The sequence below is a fragment of the Panthera pardus genome, unplaced genomic scaffold (genome assembly GCF_024362965.1).
Source record: "Panthera pardus isolate Hobbes unplaced genomic scaffold, ASM2436296v1 HiC_scaffold_16, whole genome shotgun sequence".
NCBI classification, from domain to species: domain Eukaryota; kingdom Metazoa; phylum Chordata; class Mammalia; order Carnivora; family Felidae; genus Panthera; species Panthera pardus.
In genome coordinates this window covers 32,626,346-32,646,207 of record NW_026526721.1, presented here as the reverse complement: position 1 = coordinate 32,646,207, position 19,862 = coordinate 32,626,346, and the positions used below count along the sequence as shown (strand labels likewise).

The window sequence follows — 19,862 nt, the reverse complement described above, 5'->3', positions numbered from 1 at the left end:
ATGCCAGTAATATCTTAATCTTTGACATGGGAAAGCATTTTGCTCAGTGCCTCCAATCATTTTAGTTGCCTCTCCAGGTTTCCACATTTAGCCATTCACTCTGGAAACATACCAAATAATTTATTTATTAGGGAAGAAAGGGAAGATCTGTACTTTTGAGCAATCTGAGTGGTCCTGTGATGTTTACCTCACCTCATATTCACCCTGTTGTTGAGGGAGGGATTCTCCCCATAGGGTTATGAGGCTGGTTGAAAACACAACATCCAACACTGGACAGGTGAGATCACCAGTTGTTTTCTACTCATATGAACTCACCGCCTCTGGGAAGAAGATACCGCATGCCGTGTAGGGTCACATGGGAGTTGCACTCTGGAACAGAGTGGAATGACCCCAGAAGCTGTGGGAGGTAGGCTTTGTAGTATAAAGAGGATGGGGTTCCTCCTTCCCCTGGAAGGATGTGATTGGCTTGTTTAACTAAGTTTCATGGGCTGGCTGTGTAATGAAACCCCATACTCAGGGATAAACAAGAACTGTGCCTGGTCCCTTCTTAAAAACCTTAAGAAGGTTGTTTTGCTAGAGGATCTTACCCACTGGAGTGGAGTGGGAAGGGAAATGAAGTCAGGCCACTTGAGACTATGCCAGTTTCACCAGATGTCAAGAGAGCACATAATATTGGATCTTAATTGTATGCCTTATACCACACATGACAACATAGGATAGCAAGGAAAGCCCGGGAATATGACAGGGAGTCAAACTCAGAAGTAGTCAAGAGCCAAGCTGAGTGTTCCTACATATACATTTAAAAGTGAATAGTCATGAATTTATGGCTAATGGTTATGAAAAGAGTTGAACCAAATTCTAACCTCCAGAAATATTAAGATTTTTCTTGTGTCATATTAGAAGCTAGGATCAATATAATTATTCAAGGCTTGCCCAAAGAAAATAAACTTCCAACTACAGCTGTTTTTTTTTATTTTCAGTACATTGTTTTGAATGGGTTGTGGTGAAAAGTTATTTGTGTGGCTGTAATTGATTTTATGTTGAAATTTCTGCTCTTTTGTTAAAATGATAAATTATTTGTTTAGGATAGGATAGTTGGTAAGATTTCATTAGCCAAATAAATGAAATTAATTTACAATCCAACTGTATTTCCCTCCTGATACGTTGAATGGCCAGGTCTTTCTAGGTAGCCTGCACACCAGCCTAAGCTATATAGCTCTAAAATCACTTGGTTAGTAATTAGGTATTTATCTGATGCTTGCTGAAAAGGCAGGAGACAGTTATCTGACACAATTATCTTTGAAAATTGAATCCTCCATTTCTGGTCCTGCTGAGGACATTCACGGGAACACTGAATGCTTTAGAGCTAAATGCCTTTCAAAAACCCTTGCCTTCTAGAATGCGTGCAACACAATTGCCAGTCACAGAATTTTTCCCCATCTTTCATGCAAAGCCTTTTGTGGGTGAATCTTTTTTGTTATATGTCTTTGTGCATGTTGACATATTAAAATTGGCTTTGACCTGCTCTTCTGCTACTTTATGAATGCCTTTCTTGCTATAGCATTACTAATAGCCAGCTGAAATCTAATGCTTGCTACTTTTATCCCTTCTCTGCCACTGTATCTTCATAAACTAACCCAACGCAAGTGAAGACAATTGCTCAGATTAACTGTGCTGTGTGTGCTTTGGGGGGGGTAATGATATTTCCACAGCTATTTGCTCTTAAGCAATCTAAAAATTTGCAGCTCGTTTAAGTATTAATGTGTAATCTACTCACAGCTTAGAAATTAATATCAAGGCTTAATATGAATAGTTGTAAAAAACAGAGTTATTTAGATACTTCAAAAGTCAAACCTGAAGTAATAGATTTTAATTTAAATGTCACATCCATTTAAAAATGATGCTGTGACTCATCTCCCAATAGAATTGAGCTGATTTTAGGTTTCCATACACATTCAAGGCAGTGTCTTTGAAATTAATTTGTTTAGAAAATAAAAACAAATAAGAAAAAGTGAGTATATTTTGCTCTTTTTCATATTGTTAAATACAATGTTTCTATAAGCGTTTTGTCTTTATCCACCATGATTTTTTGCCTAACGTAAAGGCAGACTTCATAGACATATGGACTTCATGAATATAATAGCTTTTGTGTTTGTATTTCCTATTTCTCTGTAAGTACATTAGTTTAGATGCATATCATTGTGTTCATATCACTGTGCTCATTTATCCATCCATTAATTCAACAAATATTTAGTGTTTGCTAAATGGCAGACTTTGCCATGGTGCTAGAAATGTAGAATATTGTAACGGTGACCTATGCAGCCTCATGATCTCCAGACTTGCTTGCTTCATGCCCAGGATTTACAGAGCTTTCTCCTAGAAACCACATTTGTTCAGTACATTCTTCTGCTTTTGTGTCTTGTTATGCACACAGCCCTTTACATTCTGGCCTTGTTCAATTTTTTCAACTTCCTCTCCAGTCACAGCCTCACCCATATATGTCACCTGAAGTCTCACAAATGAAATCATTTATTGTTCTTCAAACACACAGACTCTTTCTTCCATGCCTCTGCACAGTTGGTACTTTTTTATTTAGAATTCCGTTTGTCTCCAGTTTTAAATTGTTTTGGCTTGATCAACAACAACCATTCCTTCAAGATCCATTGAAGTGTTTACTTCCGTGATGAACATTTTCCAATTTGCCAGAACACTGATTGCTTCAATCTCATAGAATAGCACTCTAACTCTGTGACATAAATACCATCATATATGTTCCTTATTTGGGTGTGTTTCCCCTGCATACAATAAGCTCTTTCTGGGCAAAGACTATGTGGTATTAATTTTTGAATCTTAGGATGGCACATAGTGGGTTCTCCAAGAAATATTATTAAATAAGTGAAATACAGGCCCTTGGGCATTGTCATTTTAATATGCTTTTCGGTATATTCTTTGTTTTGTCTTTAGAGAAAGTAATCTGATAATGACATCATAGTCCATTAAATACACTTTTTAACCTTATTAGATATTTGTATTTACTGAAGCTTAATAGTAACACAGCTTGGGTTGTTTACCTTTAGCTTGCTGTATGGCTGGCTTTAATTGAAGTCTTGGTCGCTAAAGTGAAAAATGAGTCACCAGGCATTCCTTTTCAATTAGATTAAACAGAGAGAAGAGAATGATCGCAGCGGCACTCTCTGAAAGCTGAGCATGTTCAGAAGATAACTAACCTCACCTGCTATACAATTGGTTTGTTGTTAATTCCAGGAACTGCCACCAGAACATGCTTAGCTAAATCAACTGTTCAGTTTCTCTTATTTTCTCTTATTCTTGCTCTTTTTCCCTTTCCCCCTCTCTACCTTGCTACCTGTCTCCCTGTCAACATAAGTGTCAAGCTAGATCAGTTTCATATGTAACTTTTCTTTGAGTAAACCAATGCCCAGACAATTTCCTCCATTGTTGTTATCAGTGCTACAATAAATCTAACTTGTCGGAGGCAACACTTCTTTTCAGAGTACTGAGGCCACTGCTGTTTATTTCCATGTTACGTTACTTGAAAGATATTTTCCAGAAAAATATGTCCGCAACTGGATTCACTTTCAGCTAGGATGACCAAACATCATGTGCCCCACTAATTTTCATCAGAATGATGAAATGAAAAATATGATTGAGGGTCAAGTGGGCATAGAATTCATCTGACAGAGCTTGTGTGAGCAGAGCATTTTGAAAATTGCTTTTGTTTGAAAATTGCTTTCTTTTTGTCTTCGTGTACATGAGTATACTTTTAAGGAGTCATCTTTGTGAATCTGGACATTCATTTTGAAAAGAGTGCCTGATGTAGACAGCTTTCATTTTAGCTACAAAATTTTAAAAAAGGAATGAAAATCGGGTATAATTGTTGGCATATTAAATCTTTACATACTGTGTCTTTACATGCAGAATTTCTTTATATGAAATCATGTTTTAAATTTATTTAGTCTTAATATGATTCCACTACTATATCAGTGCAATCTTTTTATAAAAAAACAAGTCTGAAAATTAGGTTGCCTGAAGCAACCCTATAATTAAAGCAAAAGGAAGATAAAAATCTCCATTTTGCTGTCTTTACCTTTGCTGCTGTGTTAGCAATACTAATGAACTTCACTATGTTTAGGGTTAAAAATTGATTTGAACCTTTCTGCAGTTACTGCTGTACTTTTTTCCCTCCCTCTTCCCCCTAAGGATTTGTGAAGTTTAATTTGGCATTGATTCTTTAATGATTATGGTAGCTGTCGTAGAGAAACTGGTTGTTTATCTTCATCATGCCCTGTAGATAGCACATTATGTTTATTTTTGTACATAACTGCATTTCCATCATTTAGATAAGATAGTCTAGCCAGTGGTTGACAACCATCTTACTGTCTTCATTGATTTTTATATTTTAATCTTGAAATGCGTGTATGAATTCTCGCAAAGCACTGTATTAAAATATCTAATTCCAAAGTCATGCTAACATCGCTTTAAACCAATGAAGGGCTGCCTTCAACATACTGAAAGGAGACCAAACATTAAGTAGAACTTCTAGTGATTGTTTGATACTTTATTTGAAGATGTCCATCAGTATTTTGAATTCTCTGTATACGGTGTCTTCAGAATTATCTAATGCTTCAGATTCTTACTTTGTAGCAATAAAATAATTATTTGTTCTTTGTTTGTGGTGATTCTCCTAAAACTGTACCATAATAATATTCTTAGAACACCTCAAAGGAGGGTGAAGTTCATTTTACTGCTAGTTATTATTATTTCTTTTGATGTTTTTCTTTTAAGCAATATTATCATCAAATGCATCGCTATGTGTTTAAACACCCTAATTAAATGAAATGTGTAAAACAATCAGACATTCATGGGGTGCCTGGGTGGCTCAATGAAGCATAGGACTCTTGATTTCAGCTCACAATTTCAACAGGATTCCTGCTCTGTCTCTCTCCTCTCTCTCTCTCTTTCCAGACAAACATTAAAAAAAAAAAAAACAAAAAACAAAAAACAAACAAACAAACAAACAAACAAAAAACACCAAAGAAACAGAAGTTCAAAAATTTTAGAGGTCATTAGGAATATAGCAGATCCATTACATTATGGAAAAATGCTTACTGTCCTAATCTAATAGAGCTGCTATAACAAAATACCTTAGACTAGGTGGCTTGTAAACTACAGAAATTTATTTCTCATAGTTCCGGAGTTGGGAAGCTCAAGACCAAGTCCCTGGCAGATCTGGTATATGGTGAGGGCCAATTCCTGGTTCCTAGCAGGCTCTGTGACTGGGTTCTTTCAAAAGGAAACCAATCTCATTACTGAGGACTCCACTCTCATGACCTAATCACCTTCCAAAGGACCCGCTCCTAAAATCGTCACATTGGGAATGTGATGATTAAGTTTCAACATAAGAATTTTAAGCAGACAGAAACATTGTCTATGGCACTTTTTTTCTTTTTCTTTTTTAACTTGGTATAGGTTGAAGAGTAAGAATTCAAAAGGATGTATGTCTTCAGTTTACTTTATCTTCTATTAATTCATGGTAACATATCTGCTTACATGGTACTAAATGGATGGACTATATTAAGTAAATTGACTAAGTAAAAAAGTTAGTGTCTTTGACTGTTCCTGACTTGCTAAGGTATTTCAGAACGTTTTGGATACAGATAAGAGTCTCAAATCATCTCATTCTTTATATATACCCTGAGGTGTATCACTGTGCTCTGAATTTAAAATGATGTGTTTCCTGGAAATATAATGAGAATTAATCAGTCTTTGTGAACTAAATGGAGGCAAAATTGGATATGGGGTCCATAATTCATCAATATAAAGTTGAAGTGTGTGAACTGTAATATAGCTCTGTCTACATAACCAGGAGATGCAAAAAATTAGGTAGCAAACAACTGAAAATCTTGCTAATTCCCTTAGTTCTGTTCTTCCTGATTAACTCTCTTACCCAGTTTTCTAAGTATACCTTTATGTTTCCTTTAGTCTTGTATTTTCTAATCATATATTTTATTCTCAGTATTTATTTCGAACTCATTTTCCAAAGTGTCTTTGTTTTTAGTTTCTTTTCTCTCTCCTTTTTCCCTTACAAAATTCACATATATAAATGAAATCATAAAGCTAATAATGACACTTTAAATCTAGGATGTTAATAATTTGGGGTTTAGGATAATGTAAACATTTTGACTAAATGTATAATATCTACATTCTTTTATGAGGGGAGGGTTCCCTAAGTAAAGCCAAAGCTATTATAAATGAATTAATTATGAGGCAAGTGCATCTGTGTGTGTGTGTTTAAATGTTTTAATCTATTTAGCCCTAAATGCGTACTTTAAGTACTCTGCTTTTATATGTGTATGATATTTTCAAATAATGTACTTTTTATAAGAGATGTGACATTACCCTAACTTAACAAGAATTTGTCCAGTTTGACTTGTCTGGCACAGGGCTCTCCATATATTAACTGTGCAAAAGTATTTATTTATAGCTCTCTCACCACACCTAATTTTGTATTCTTAAATTTTTTTAAAAAGCTAATGTTTATTTAATATTTTTGAGAGAGAGAGAGAGAGGAAAAAAAAAAACACAAGCGGGGAGGGGCAAAGAGAGAGGGAGACACAGAATTGGAAGCAGGCTCCAGGCTCTGAGCCATCAGCACAGAGCCAGATGTGGGGCTCGAACTCATGATATGTGAAATCATGGCCTGAGCCAAAGTCAGGACACTTAACCAACGGAGACACCCAGGTGCCCCGGATGCTTCTTCTTTCTTCTTTCTTCTTTCTTCTTTCTTCTTTCTTCTTTCTTCTTTCTTCTTCTTCTTTTTTTTTATTTTTTTAAGTTCCAAAATTTTCCAAAGACTGTTTTGAGTAGAGACCTTTACTTTCTCATGATTGATTTTCCTTTAAGTTCTCTAGGGGGATACTCCTATTTGAGTAGACCAAACTTCAGTTAATCCAATTCGTAAAGAGGAAGAGTATCTCCTTACTGTGTGTGGATTGTCCACTGATTTATCTATTATATGTAAAATCCAAAAGGAGCCTGGCCTTTCCAGGCCACTGATCTCACAAGGGCAGCCCGTTTTGGGACACAGCTATTACTCACTAGCCACTGTTGTTTCTTTTTTCTAAGACCAGTGCAGAGGAAACAATAGTCGTTGGTTTTTTGTGTTATGGAACGTTTCCAGCTGTTCTAACGTTTGACTCACTGAATGACAGATAATCAGTTTAAACGTAACCTGAATACAATGAAAAGGCTGAGAAGGACAAGACTCCAAAAAATATTTTGCTTTCTCAGACCACTCTTTGTTTTCAACTGAAAAGGAAACAAGAGAGTAGAGTAACTTAACAAATTTTGGTTAGTAACAAGGAAAGCTTTGGAGAGAGAGAGAGCTACTGATGCTAAAGAGTTTCAGAAGAAACTGAAATATAGTCCTCATGATACACAGATAAGGTTTGGAAATGTTTGTGTTCTCCTCAGTAATCCAAAATGCATGCCGAAAGAAGTGTTTTGGACTTTGTCGGACCATACATTTACCTAAATCTATTTCTTATGGCACTTTTCTACTTCCTGAAAAATTTAATTAGTAATCAGTAGAACAAATTTTTCCCCAAATACATATTTTTAAAACTCTCTTTAAAGCAGTTTTCCTCTGAATAGCAGGGAATAGATCAGCCTGTTATTACATTTATTTTTGTTTGAAAGTGTGCATTAGCAACATGTATACATGCACAACATGTGCACATAAAATATTAGCTCTTAACACCAAGGCCCCTGTGGAGACTGTCTGTATCTTCATTGAGGTGGAAGATACATAGCTCTGTATGTTTGTTAAATTTAAACTTACACTGTGAATTAGTTCATTTTATCAAATATAAATTTAACTTAATCAAGTTCATTAAAATAAATCAAAACCCCTAGTGTCTTGCAAGTTAAGCCTAAAACGGACACTATTCAAATGTGAAACAACCTGTAAATACAAACCTAAGATTGTTCCCATCATCACCCTGGAGGAACCTCACTGGATGCTATTTGAAGTTGGGGGTCATGACGATGATATTAGAAGATGAAACAGACCCTTTGTTTTTTGAAGCAGATGCTTTTATAAGCCCTCCACGTATACGTATATTATTTTGCCCAGTGATGTAGCTATTATTATTATTATTATTATTATTATTATTTATTCACATTTTATATTGGAGTAAGATGAGGCTAAGTGAGCTTGAATTTTTTTGCCCAAAGTCAAACAACATCTGAGCGGCAGAGCTGAGATTCACACTCAAGAATTTAGTATTACCACCTATGCTTCTAAAACAGTGCACTGTGTTACTTTCGTAGATTTATCGTTCCCAACAAAATTCTACTTTAAAGAGTAACATTACACTAAATAATTCTGTAATCTCACATTCAGACTAATATTTCGCAAAAGTAAAGGGATATTGCAGCTTTTGAACTCTTTTTTCATACCATGTTAGTGTTTTTAATTCAAAACCATATGAATATGCATTCTTAGCACTTTGATAATAGGCACTGTATGAACACATCTATGGAGAAAAATGTTCATATTTTCTTAGGGGGTTGTGTTTGTGGTTGCTGAGTTCACTATATTGTAATACCCAGAGAGCATCTAAATGCAGTTATATCACATTCTTCACTAAAATCAATTGTCCTATTATTAATATATCAAAAGGTGAGATTTTAAATAAGGGGTGAGTGTATTTGCTGTTTAGCTTATAATTTACCCTGGGGTACTTTCATTTTCAGACAGGACTCTTGAAGGTCAAAATTTCAAGCGATTATGATGTGTGTACATAGCAAATCATGCAATTGCCCGTTCTGATTTGTGAGTTCTACCTTAAAATCATGCTATAGTACTAGGTACTTAACATGTAAGTTCACAGAATTGTCCTTAGATAATAAAATTTGGTTTTATGAATATTTATACTAAAATATTCTAGAAATTTGAACTAGTATCTGCCTACTGACATGACTGGTAGGAGTTCAACCAATTATAATAAATATTTATACTTCCAGCTTTACTTTCTTATGATTATTGCATTGATTTTTAAAGAAGAATTCATCTGTTTGATGTGGGCCTTTATTTGGTTGATGGCTATTGGCAGCTAATAACTTATATGTAATTATTAATGAAATTGTTAGAATGTAACCAACCACAGATATGGAAATCTCAATTTCAATACATACACTTTAAAATATCATTTATCTAGGAACACCTGAGTGGCTCAGTCGGTTAAGTGTCTGACTTCAGTTCCAGTCATGATCTTGTGGTCCATGAGTTCAAGCCCCACATCAGGCTCTGTGCTGACAGCTCAGAGCCTGGAGCCGGCTTCAGATTCTGTGTCTCCCTCTCTCTCTCTCTCTGCCCCTTCCCCACTCTCTCTCTCAAAAATAAACATTAAAAAAATAAAAATAAAATAAAATATCATTTATCTAATGTAATCGTTCTAAAATTTCATATAATAAGCAAATCATAAATAGTCTCTAGTTTCATACATGCTTTTATGTACATCAAAAGCTAAGGCAAAACTACTTATGTACATTGAAGAATCTGAAGTAGGGTTTATCTTAAAACAAGGCCTCTGGTGTCTAGTGCACTTAATAGTCAAATCTTAGAGTGAAGAGGAATATGAGAACATCCTTAGGCAAGCCGAATTCAAGATGATAGGATAACTATTCTATCAAAACCCAGTCAAGCAGAAATTGCTAGGATGCAGTGTATTTATACATTTTCTCTGGAAGAACTAATCATCTATATAACACCGAGAAATGTGACTATAAGCGAAAACACCAATGGATAACTCTGAAAAGGAGCCTCGGGACAAACTAGCAACTGCATAGTGTGGATTGCCTAGTGGAACTGTTAATCTAGGTTTGTGATTATCTGAAATCTAATCTACTTTTGACTCTCATTTGACACTTAAAACAGATAATGCGTGGAACATAATGTGGGTATATGATGTCATTTATGAGTAGTATACCAGGAAGAGGAGAGTTCCAGAGGCATTAGCTCTGAGACAAGGTGGATGGATAGCAGTATGAATCTTCAGCAGACAAGAGTATTTCTCTTTGCAGGCAAGGTTCTAGCTCAGACAGGGGTTGCTTGCAGAATTCTTAAGAGAAGAAATAATCCTCAAATATCTTAAGTGAGGTCAGATGATTGTAGGTGTCTGGGAGAAGGATTGGAGGGCTCTGCTAAAGGAAAAGTGGGCAATTAACTATACAGTGATAAGTAATAAAGTAAGGACAGCCCAGCTCAGATAGACAAATTGATAATAGCTTTGTGTGGATAAACCTACAGAGTCAAGCAGGCCATCCTTTTATTCAGGTTGGCACTCAGTGTCACAAAATGAGTTATAGAGCTTTATTTTTCTTTGGGGACAAATTACATTTTGTGCTAGATTTATTTATGTAGTTTTGGCTAAGTGAATGAATGTTTTTCTATGTCCTACTTCCTAAATCTAATCGTTAAGTCTTGCAAAGTATTCTTGTGTAATGTCACCGGACTCCCCACCCCAACACCAGCCATTCGATTTATTTCCTTTCCCAATGTCCTTTGTGAACATTTATTATAAGTTTTCGAACAATTATTATGGCCTCTGTGTTAATTTTCTTCATAATTTCTTTTTTCCTTCACATTCCTACCAGAGTTATCTGGTCAGTAATTTGGATATCATCAAACTCCACAGTGATTCCTCATTACCTGTCTTTATCTTTTCAGTTTTCTATCATGTTATATTCTGGCAAACTCTATCATCCATCCAAACAACTACCCTTACAATTTACCCTGAATATATCAGTGTATTATTGGAATATTGGAATACACACACACACACACACACACTTCCTTTGAATATTTGTCTGTTTTGTTCTCTCATTATGAATGGTACTTCCTTTTCTACTTATCCAATATTGTCTCATATCTTAAATGCCATTTCTTTAGTAGAAGTTTGGTCAGGTCTTCCAAGCAAGACTGATCAGTCTTCCACTTGAATTCCTTTAGTTTTATTCTGCCATCTGTTAAAGTCATCCTCTGTAAGGCACTGTCTTCTATTTCGTGGCTGATACAGAGTATCTTGTTCAGAATTCAATATCTACAAAGGATTTTTTAAAATACTTCTTTATGTTTATTTATTTTTGAGAGAGAGAGAGCAAGCAGAGGAAGGGCAGAGGAAGAGGGAGAGAGTGAATCCCAAGCAGGTCTCATGCTGTCAGCGTACAGCCTGATATGGGGCTTGAACTCATGAACCCTGAGATGTGACCTGAGCCGAGATCAAGAGTCAGATTGCTTAACTGACCGAGCCACCCAGGCACCCCTACAAAGGCTGTTTTTTTTTAATGTGCTTATAAATCGATGTATTTAAAATGGCCCTAAATTGTTTATATACCTGAATAAAGAGAGAATATTCAATTTTGTTTTCTGCTGTACCTTCAAAGTAGCATCATGACTGGCTCATTATGAGCTGTCTCTAAATATTTGCTTAGTGAATGAATAACCGTTGAGTTTACTAGACCTGACGAGAATGTTCCAACCAAATTGAGAAATAAAATCATTTATCTGGCATGGGCTAAAGGGTAGAGAAAACCAAGGACTTATTTGCTATTTATATCTGATTGAAAACGGCTTTTCAAAATTAATAAATACTATATTTGTTTGAAATATATATCCTAAAATATACTCAGTGTAAGTTGTATTTGTTTTAACTATTTATATATTTTATAATTTAAAATGATATTTCAATTGCATTTGAACTATAATTTTTTCAGAAAAAATATTTTTAAAAATTTTTAATGTTTATTTATTTTTGAGAGAGAGCAAGCACCCGAGAATGGGGGATGGAGGAGAGAGAAGGGGACAGAGGATTTGAAGGTGGCTTTGTGTTGACAGCAGAGAGCCCATGTGGGGCTCAAACTCATGAACCATGAGATCATGACCTGAGCCAAAGTCGGACACTTAACTGACTGAGCTACCCAGATACCCCCAGAAAATATTTTTAATATCATCTTTATTTCAACATAGCTAACCATTAAAAATACTTTTCTTTTCTTTTTTTTCTCCCAGATAAAACATACCCGTCACTGGCTGGGTGTAATGCAAGGAAGGGGCAAAGATGAAATGGAAACATGTTCCTTTTTTGGTCATAATATCACTCCTCAGCTTGACAGAAGATCACCTGTTCCTGGCACAGCTTATTCCAGGTAAGTGCCATGCATTTATTTTATCAAACCATGACTTTGATTTAAATTTGATTTAAATTTGTCTTCATTGTGTGTCTTATAAATCAAATTTGTTCATTTGCTTTCAAATTTTTAAGTCTGTGTGAATGGTTTCTTAAGCATGTGTGCTGATATGTTTCAGGGATCAAATACTCTTGAATACAGAGCACTTTACTAGTTCCCGAGAGAAAGTGAGAAAATTGACAAATATTCACTGTTACTGAAACATGTAAGGAGTTATTATATTAGCTTAGGGAATTAGAATGGTGGAAGAACAATTATAGTAGGGAAGAAATGTGTAGCACAAAGAGAAAAGCAGTTACAGTGCATGTTAGTAACATAGAAAAGGACCATAAAAAAAGTGACGTATTTAAAACTGACACGTTAATTAATAGGCCCAACAATGTCAGAATAAAAATGCGACACGCTGCCATGTTGCTGCCATAGTTACTATTGTTTTTGGTGAAGTTAGAAACTGGTTTCCTTGAACTCATAATTTTATTAATGCCGCCTGAATAATATTGCTGTAAAAAGCTTTACTTAAACTCTCTTATGGGAAATTAAGTCAACATAATGTTACGGTAGAGAAAAATAGAAAAATATATTGATACACTAATCAAAATACAATGTCAACTTTCCTCTTAGACAAAACTATAGGGACAATTAGGAGTCAATTTGGATAGATTTAACAGAGCATCATAATTTAGACAAGTTCTTCACAAAAGAATGGTATATGGTGTTTCATTAGATTAAACCTTGAAGCTTGATTTTTATTTGTTTTATTGTTATATTTATTTTAATAGTCAGCAACTATATGTAATGTATCATGTGTGCCCACACTCAAATCAGGATTCTCAAATAATCCAGGGGCTTGACTTTTTTTTCCTTGCTGGGTTAAGATTGATACTTTGACCTGACACATAAGGGAGTCGTGTATAAACCACTGAAACATTTCCATAGGGTGAAAGTATACAGAAAATTTAGTCTGTTGTAGCCAAGTGCATTTAGCTACTTGCACTGAATTAGATTAATACACTGCTGAAATTACTGAAAGTTTTTTATTTTTAACCCATTTCTACATTCCCTTCTCTTGCCAGTACTCTGTTGAGTATTGATTAAAATTCGTGAATGAACCAAATATCAAAAATGGGCAATATGAAAAAGTGTTGTGCATTTTTTGAAGTATATGAAAAATGCAAATTAAGTACAAAATAACTCATTGTTTTCCAAATCCTCGAGGTTAAGAGGGTATTTGAATGAAAATGTTTTTAAAACTATGCACATCCATATATATAGATAAAGATATAGTTTAGGTTTAATTATCCTTAAACTGTCTGGCCAGCCTGTGAGTGTTCCAGGTCAACAAATTTAATCCATGATCTAGTTACTGAGTGAGTAATCAAATCTCAAAATTATCAGGTGTAGTTTGAATCTTCTTTATTTATCTAGATTATCTGGAAGAAGGAGTACATGCATGGATGTGTGTGGGAGGAGGGTGTAAGGTTTACCTATGGAATATAAAATTACCTTGTCATTCAAGAAGATACTGTATCATTTCAGAGAAGACTAATCAACTTGAACATTTAGATCTAAAATTTGTCAAAACTCTGCAATTACTATCCTATATGCAAGCATTTTTATAACTGAACAGACCTTAAAATACACAAATTCATTGCTGAATACCATATGTAGATTGGTTTCAAAGGTGATTGATCAGTTATCAATTAGTTAACACTGGGTCATACAGATGAGTAACTCAGGGTCCATTGTGAGGCAATACCTTAAAAAGAAATATGGGTACTGAAAAGGGGATGCGTAAAGTTCAATGTCTTGCTCAGGACCGCAGAGTTCAAGAATTATTTCAAAGTAATTTACCTGCTGGCAGAAATACACTGTTAGCTTTTCAAAAGGAACACCTGCAGAGGGGAAGTCATTTTCATAACTGTCTCCCTCCAGGAGCATTGGTTGCAGGCTAAGGAGATAAAAACTCTACTGAAAGGAGTCATCAGCCTCGGATTCTCTCCTCCTTCACATTAGTCTTAGAATGAAATAGGTCCTGATTCTTTTTATTGTAGTTCTAGCTTTCTCATGTTCAGTAGAGGACCTGGGCCCTAAGTGAGCTTAGCGGTGGAGTTTAGAGGGAACAAAGACGGGAAGATCCAGTATTAAAAGGTTTAAAAAAAAACCCAGTTTCTCATTCACCTGATTTACTTGCACTCTTCACCTTAAGAAAAGAATATCTCTTTCATCAGAAATTTATCTCAAAAGCCGGATAAATGAAAAAAAATGTAACAAGTTTCTAAAATCTAAGAAGTACCTGGTCTGTAGAGTTTAACTTGTTGACATCATTAACAGAGGTGTAGACAGGAACCAGATGCATCAGGGCATGAAATAAAAAACAGTGCAAATAACCATCATGATGCAGATTATTTTAGCACCACAAGAATATATTTTATCACCACAAGTTTTCGTGACCTTGGTTACTTGTAATTAAATATTAAAACATTATTTGAATATAATGCCTGGCTTGATGGATTACTCAGCTTGTGTTTTTTGTTTTCTATTTTGTCTGTCTGTATTTTTAAAACTGCTTATGTTTTATCATAGTTACATTTTTGTATATTTACAGGGTTGTATGTGAAGGTAGTTGGTGTGCCAGGGAGGTGCCTAGAAATTAGTTGTGCATTTTAAATCAAGCACTATTCTTGTTCAAAAGTAAATCAGTTTTAAGGGAAACAGTAATTAAAGGATGGGCTCTGGCAATGATAAGCCCATTCTAACAATTCAAGTTGTTGCCCTTCTTTGCATAGAGAGCCCCTGAAAACCTGCCTCTGAATGAAAACCACTGCTAGACGTTTGTCTTGTCAATTTACCTCATCTCTTATTTACATATAAAGGACTCTTAAACCAACTGCGGTTATCTCTTGAGGCATGCTGTATCTGGGCTATGCCACATCTTTATTTAATCTCTCCTACAAAGGAATCTGACAGATCCTCATCTTTACATTTTAAGTAGCCACCTCTGATTGCAACAGATGTCAGGAAGACAATGAAAGACAAATACATTAAATGATATGTTTTAGAAGTATACATTTTGAATATAGTGGACGGAATTGAGAATTTGAAGAACATCTATGATGAAAAAAAAACCCACAACGTTGAATCATCTAGGTGTATTTTGTAAGATTTTAAATGGAAATATATGGGGAGGGGAAGCACAGAAGGGTGCATTTCTATTTAAATAAAACCGACAGCCCACTTTAAAGTTAAACATGATTTATTTTTTCCTCTCTATTCTCTACATGTGCAGCAGCGTTTTCCTTCATTAAAGATGCAGGTGCTGACAGGGTTATTTCCTTTGCCCTGCCTCATGTCAACAAGGCTTGAGTGTGAAATTGTCTGAAATGATTTACTGCTTACCCTCCCCACCTATCCATCCGCCACCACTTCCGTACCTTACTGTTTTACCCAGATGAAGGTAATTGCAAGGAGCTAAGTGTTATCTGGGTATTTAAATCACCCACAGATAAATTATAAATTTTAAAGACAGAATTCTTCTCGTAAAATTTGAGAAATAAGAGGACATATATACATACAGTTCCCATCTATACATATTTTTTGTGTTTTATCTTTCACATGCCTGACAGATTTTTGAATAGGTGTGAGGAATTCTTTCAAAGTAGATTTTTAAAATCTTTATAATGTAAAAAAAAAGGGGGGGGATATTTTGGAAATAGAAGTGTGATAGAATCATCAAACATTTCCTTTGGAGTACATTATTTAAAAATAATATTGCATATATCCACCCTACCATCCTATAAAGGTTTTTTTATCTACAGAAATGATTTTTCCAATGGTTGTTGAGTTTCTAGAGCAAAGTAGCCATGGGCAGTGATAAGGAGAATGCATGTTACTTGCAATCTATAGAGACTGCCTGTTTAGAGGCAGTTTGATTTTTTTAACTGCACTGACTATTCAGAAATTAATATTAAAAACTTAAAAAGTTAATTGTCTCCTCTTAAGAATATAGCATTTAAATTTAAAAGTACTTTAACGGGTTACTTAACTCTTTCAATTATGCCTCGGTAGAGGTGTTATTATAAAGAAAAGTAAAAAAAGTAAATAAAGAAACAAAAGTTACATGATTTTATATGCTACTTGACAAGTCTGTGTGACTAGGAAATTGTCTCTTAATGTATTTTCCATAGATTATTTTTTTCAGGAATACTTTAGATGTTTATTAAAAGTATAGTTTTCCAGGGCCCATGGCAGACTCACTGAAAAAGAGAGCCTAGATTTGAAGCCCAGAAACCTGAAATTTTATGAAGACCCCAAATCAATGTAATACACGGAAAATTTGAGAAGCACTGCTTTTGACAAAATTTAAGTTGATAAAGAAATGGTTGAATACATTAAAAAAAATGTTTATTCTCTGAGGAAAGGTTCTCATGAGAAAGGGATAAAAGTATTTGAAGATAATTGTATTTGAGGAGATATTATGGGGAACAGATTTGAGGCCATTACTGGTATTATATTGCTTTGTTTTTACCTCTGTTTCTTGCTTTTTTATCTCACAGTAATATCTAGAGATTCAGAAATATAGTTTTTCATGCTGGAAGAAAGGCATTGAACGGATAAGTCAGAGAAAATTAACCTATTTAACTTAAAATTACTTTATAAAATGATTTTGCCTAATTAGTACAATTTCTCCTAAATTTTACCACACCTTAATAAAATGTTTATTCAGACATTAAGTATCTGGGAATTTATATCCAAATTAGAATAATTAAATTATGCAAATTTTCTGTAAAAAGAAATTGAGAGCCCAGTGTTGCATTGTGACTAATGCTCCCATTTTCCCATGGGAACACTTCAAGGTTTCCTTCCACCATAAAGAAAATTAAACCTTGTATTTTAATGTTTGTGTTGGCATTAGTGTGAGTATGATTTTTTACCACAGAAGTAAATTTTCTTTTTCTGATTTTAAAATAAATTAAAATATTTTCATGGGCCCCTAATTGTTTCGTTGGCCCACACTGTGCCACACTGTGGCTAGTGGACAGGTCAGCTCTCTTAATTAAGAACCATGAAAAAACAAAATATGAATTTATGACTTATGCTTAAAAATATGATACCTAGAAAAATATTTACTACAAATGAAATACAGTAAAACTTTATGTCATACATTTCTGTAAGTTTTATAGAAAACTAGAAAGCCGGAGAATAAGAGAAACCACATATTTTCTGAATGTTACTTTCCACAATTTAATTTTAACCAAAATAATAAACAGCTACCCATACTGAGAAAAAAAGAAAGAAAAGGAGGGGGGAGAGGATGTAGAGGAGGAGGACGAGGGAAGACAACTCAGGAAACATCAAAAATGTCAAAATGTCGTAGCGGAGAAAATATGGCTTTTGGTTCAGATAGGCCTGTATTTGAATAATATCTCTGCTATATATTCATTTTGTTACCTTGGTGAATAAGTTAATCTCTCCTTATGTCAGTTTATACCTCAGAGAGAAAGTTAGAATTAGCTGGTGTTGTGTCTGAATTAAGCATAAAATCATCAAAGATCTTGGGACCCTGAGTGGACTCCATATGTGGAAGTTGTTCTTAATGATATTGATAATAACATTATGACTGTCTATAATGTGTGTTACCAGCCTAATGTGCACTATATGGTTGTAGCAGGACAATAACTAACTACAAATGCCATTGAGGGAAAACAGACATGTAATCAAGGATGAGACCCTATGATAAATGCTAGTAGGAGTCATTGCCAAATGTCCCTTAGAGCCCAGAGCAGCAACTTGAGGACCTCACAGAAGACTGCACAGAGCAGGCAAGCAAGAGAATAATCTGTTGGAAAATTAACATTTATTAAGTACCTACTGTGAGCTGTGCACTTTAGTTTTACAAAATCTACCTGGCTGGAGAGGCGTGAGTGGGAAAGAAAATCCCAGGCTCATGACAAGAGCATGAAGACTGTAAGAAAAACTCTGGTGTGGTTTGCTTGAAAGGAAAAGAGCATATGAAGGGATGTTTGGAGAGGAGTCCAGAGAGGTTTGAAGTTCAGATCTTGAGGAGCCTTTTACACCATGTTAAGAAGCTTTAAATGTAAACTCTAGGCATCAGGGAGACACTGGGAGACTTTAAACAGGGGAAGTAAGCTAACAAGATTATTTTTGAGAACCGTAATTTAGTGGATTTGTGGTACATCAAGTTGTTTCTTTTATTTTCATTTATTAATTCAACAAATATTTAACATCTATTTGACATCTGCATCTTACTGTTGTAAGGTTGGAGGAAACATTTTTCCTATGTGGAGGAAAAAATAATAATTATTCATCTAATTTTCTAATTATAACAAATTATCATTATGATAGAACACAGGAAAACACTCCTGGAAGTTTTCAAAAGTATCATCAATACCTAAAAGAAATTATTCACTGACTGTTTATTGATAAATGAATAAGGCAATGAGAGGAAGAGATTACAGAAAAACCTGGAAGATTCCTCAGTATAGATCAGGCAACAGAGAAGGGAAAGAGATAGATAGTTTTGTGGAACATACGGATATAGAGTCCGAAAAGCTGAGTGATCATGGGAAGAGAAGGGAAAAGGTGAGAGAGGAGTCAGAAATGACCCTAAGATTCATTGTTGGAGGATACGTCATTGGTGGCATCATTAATGAAATTAGCCATAAAGTGCTACACTATGATTTGATTTAATGTGTATTTACAATATATAATTATTTCAGAAGATCAAGTGGAAAATATATGAGCATACTAATATACTTCCATTTGGTCATAGAACTGGTAATTCCTTTCTGATTTTTGTTGGACTTAAGCTCAAAATGGGTATCTATAATGCTAATTAGGAGTCACCCATCATGTGTGTGTGTGTGTGTGTGTGTGTGTGTGTGTGTGTATGAATATACATACATACGAATTAATGTATATGTGTATTATTTGTTACTGTCTCTTGTATATATATTAACAGTAGTAAAATTTTTCTGGACAATTAACCAATTAACCAAGTTAAAGTTAGCATTTGTAAGATGAATAATATAACTGATCTATAGAGTAGAGACTTAAAAAATCTGGAATTTATGGTTTATTCTGTCAGTGTAATTGCATTTCTCAGGACTTTCCTTCATATTCCATTCATACATTTTTGAAGTTCTTTGATTATTAAATCAGTTGACATTGTGATGTGACTTTTAATTTGTGTGTGTTTGTGAGTGTTAAATAGAATTGGAAATCCCATCTCTAGGTGTGTCAGGTCTTGAAAGAGAACATATACTTAAAAGAATAAAACACATTCCTTATTTTCTAGAGACCATCACTCAGTTGAAGATGAGATCTTAATAACCAGACAAATTGCCAGCTGTACTCAATTCCATGGCTCTTTATTAGCCTTAGTCTACTAGTGTGAGGCTTTATCTAATTGGTTAAGTAGATGGAAGCAAACAGCCACAGTCAGTGACAAGACATTCAATGAAGAAACTGGTATTTGTAATCTAGCTGTGGAGTCCATGACCACTCTGCTTTGATGATATGGCCTTTGTGATGAACCTGACTTGCAAAACCTCATGTGCCACAGCGTCCACCTA

The 19,862-nt window shown here is 34.7% G+C and overlaps 1 protein-coding gene across 5 annotated transcripts in view; it reads left to right on the top strand.

The window, feature by feature from the left end:
• The window catches only part of ROBO1 (roundabout guidance receptor 1), a 1,122,944-nt gene that overhangs the window by 144,843 nt on the left and 958,239 nt on the right, over window positions 1–19,862 (top strand). For all 5 annotated transcript variants that reach the window (XM_053903216.1, XM_053903212.1, XM_053903215.1 and 2 more), the window contains exon 2: window positions 12,092–12,228. In XM_053903216.1, coding sequence (XP_053759191.1) covers window positions 12,141–12,228 — 88 coding nt within the window. In that variant the 5' untranslated portion in view covers window positions 12,092–12,140. The remainder of the gene's footprint in view (window positions 1–12,091; window positions 12,229–19,862) is intronic.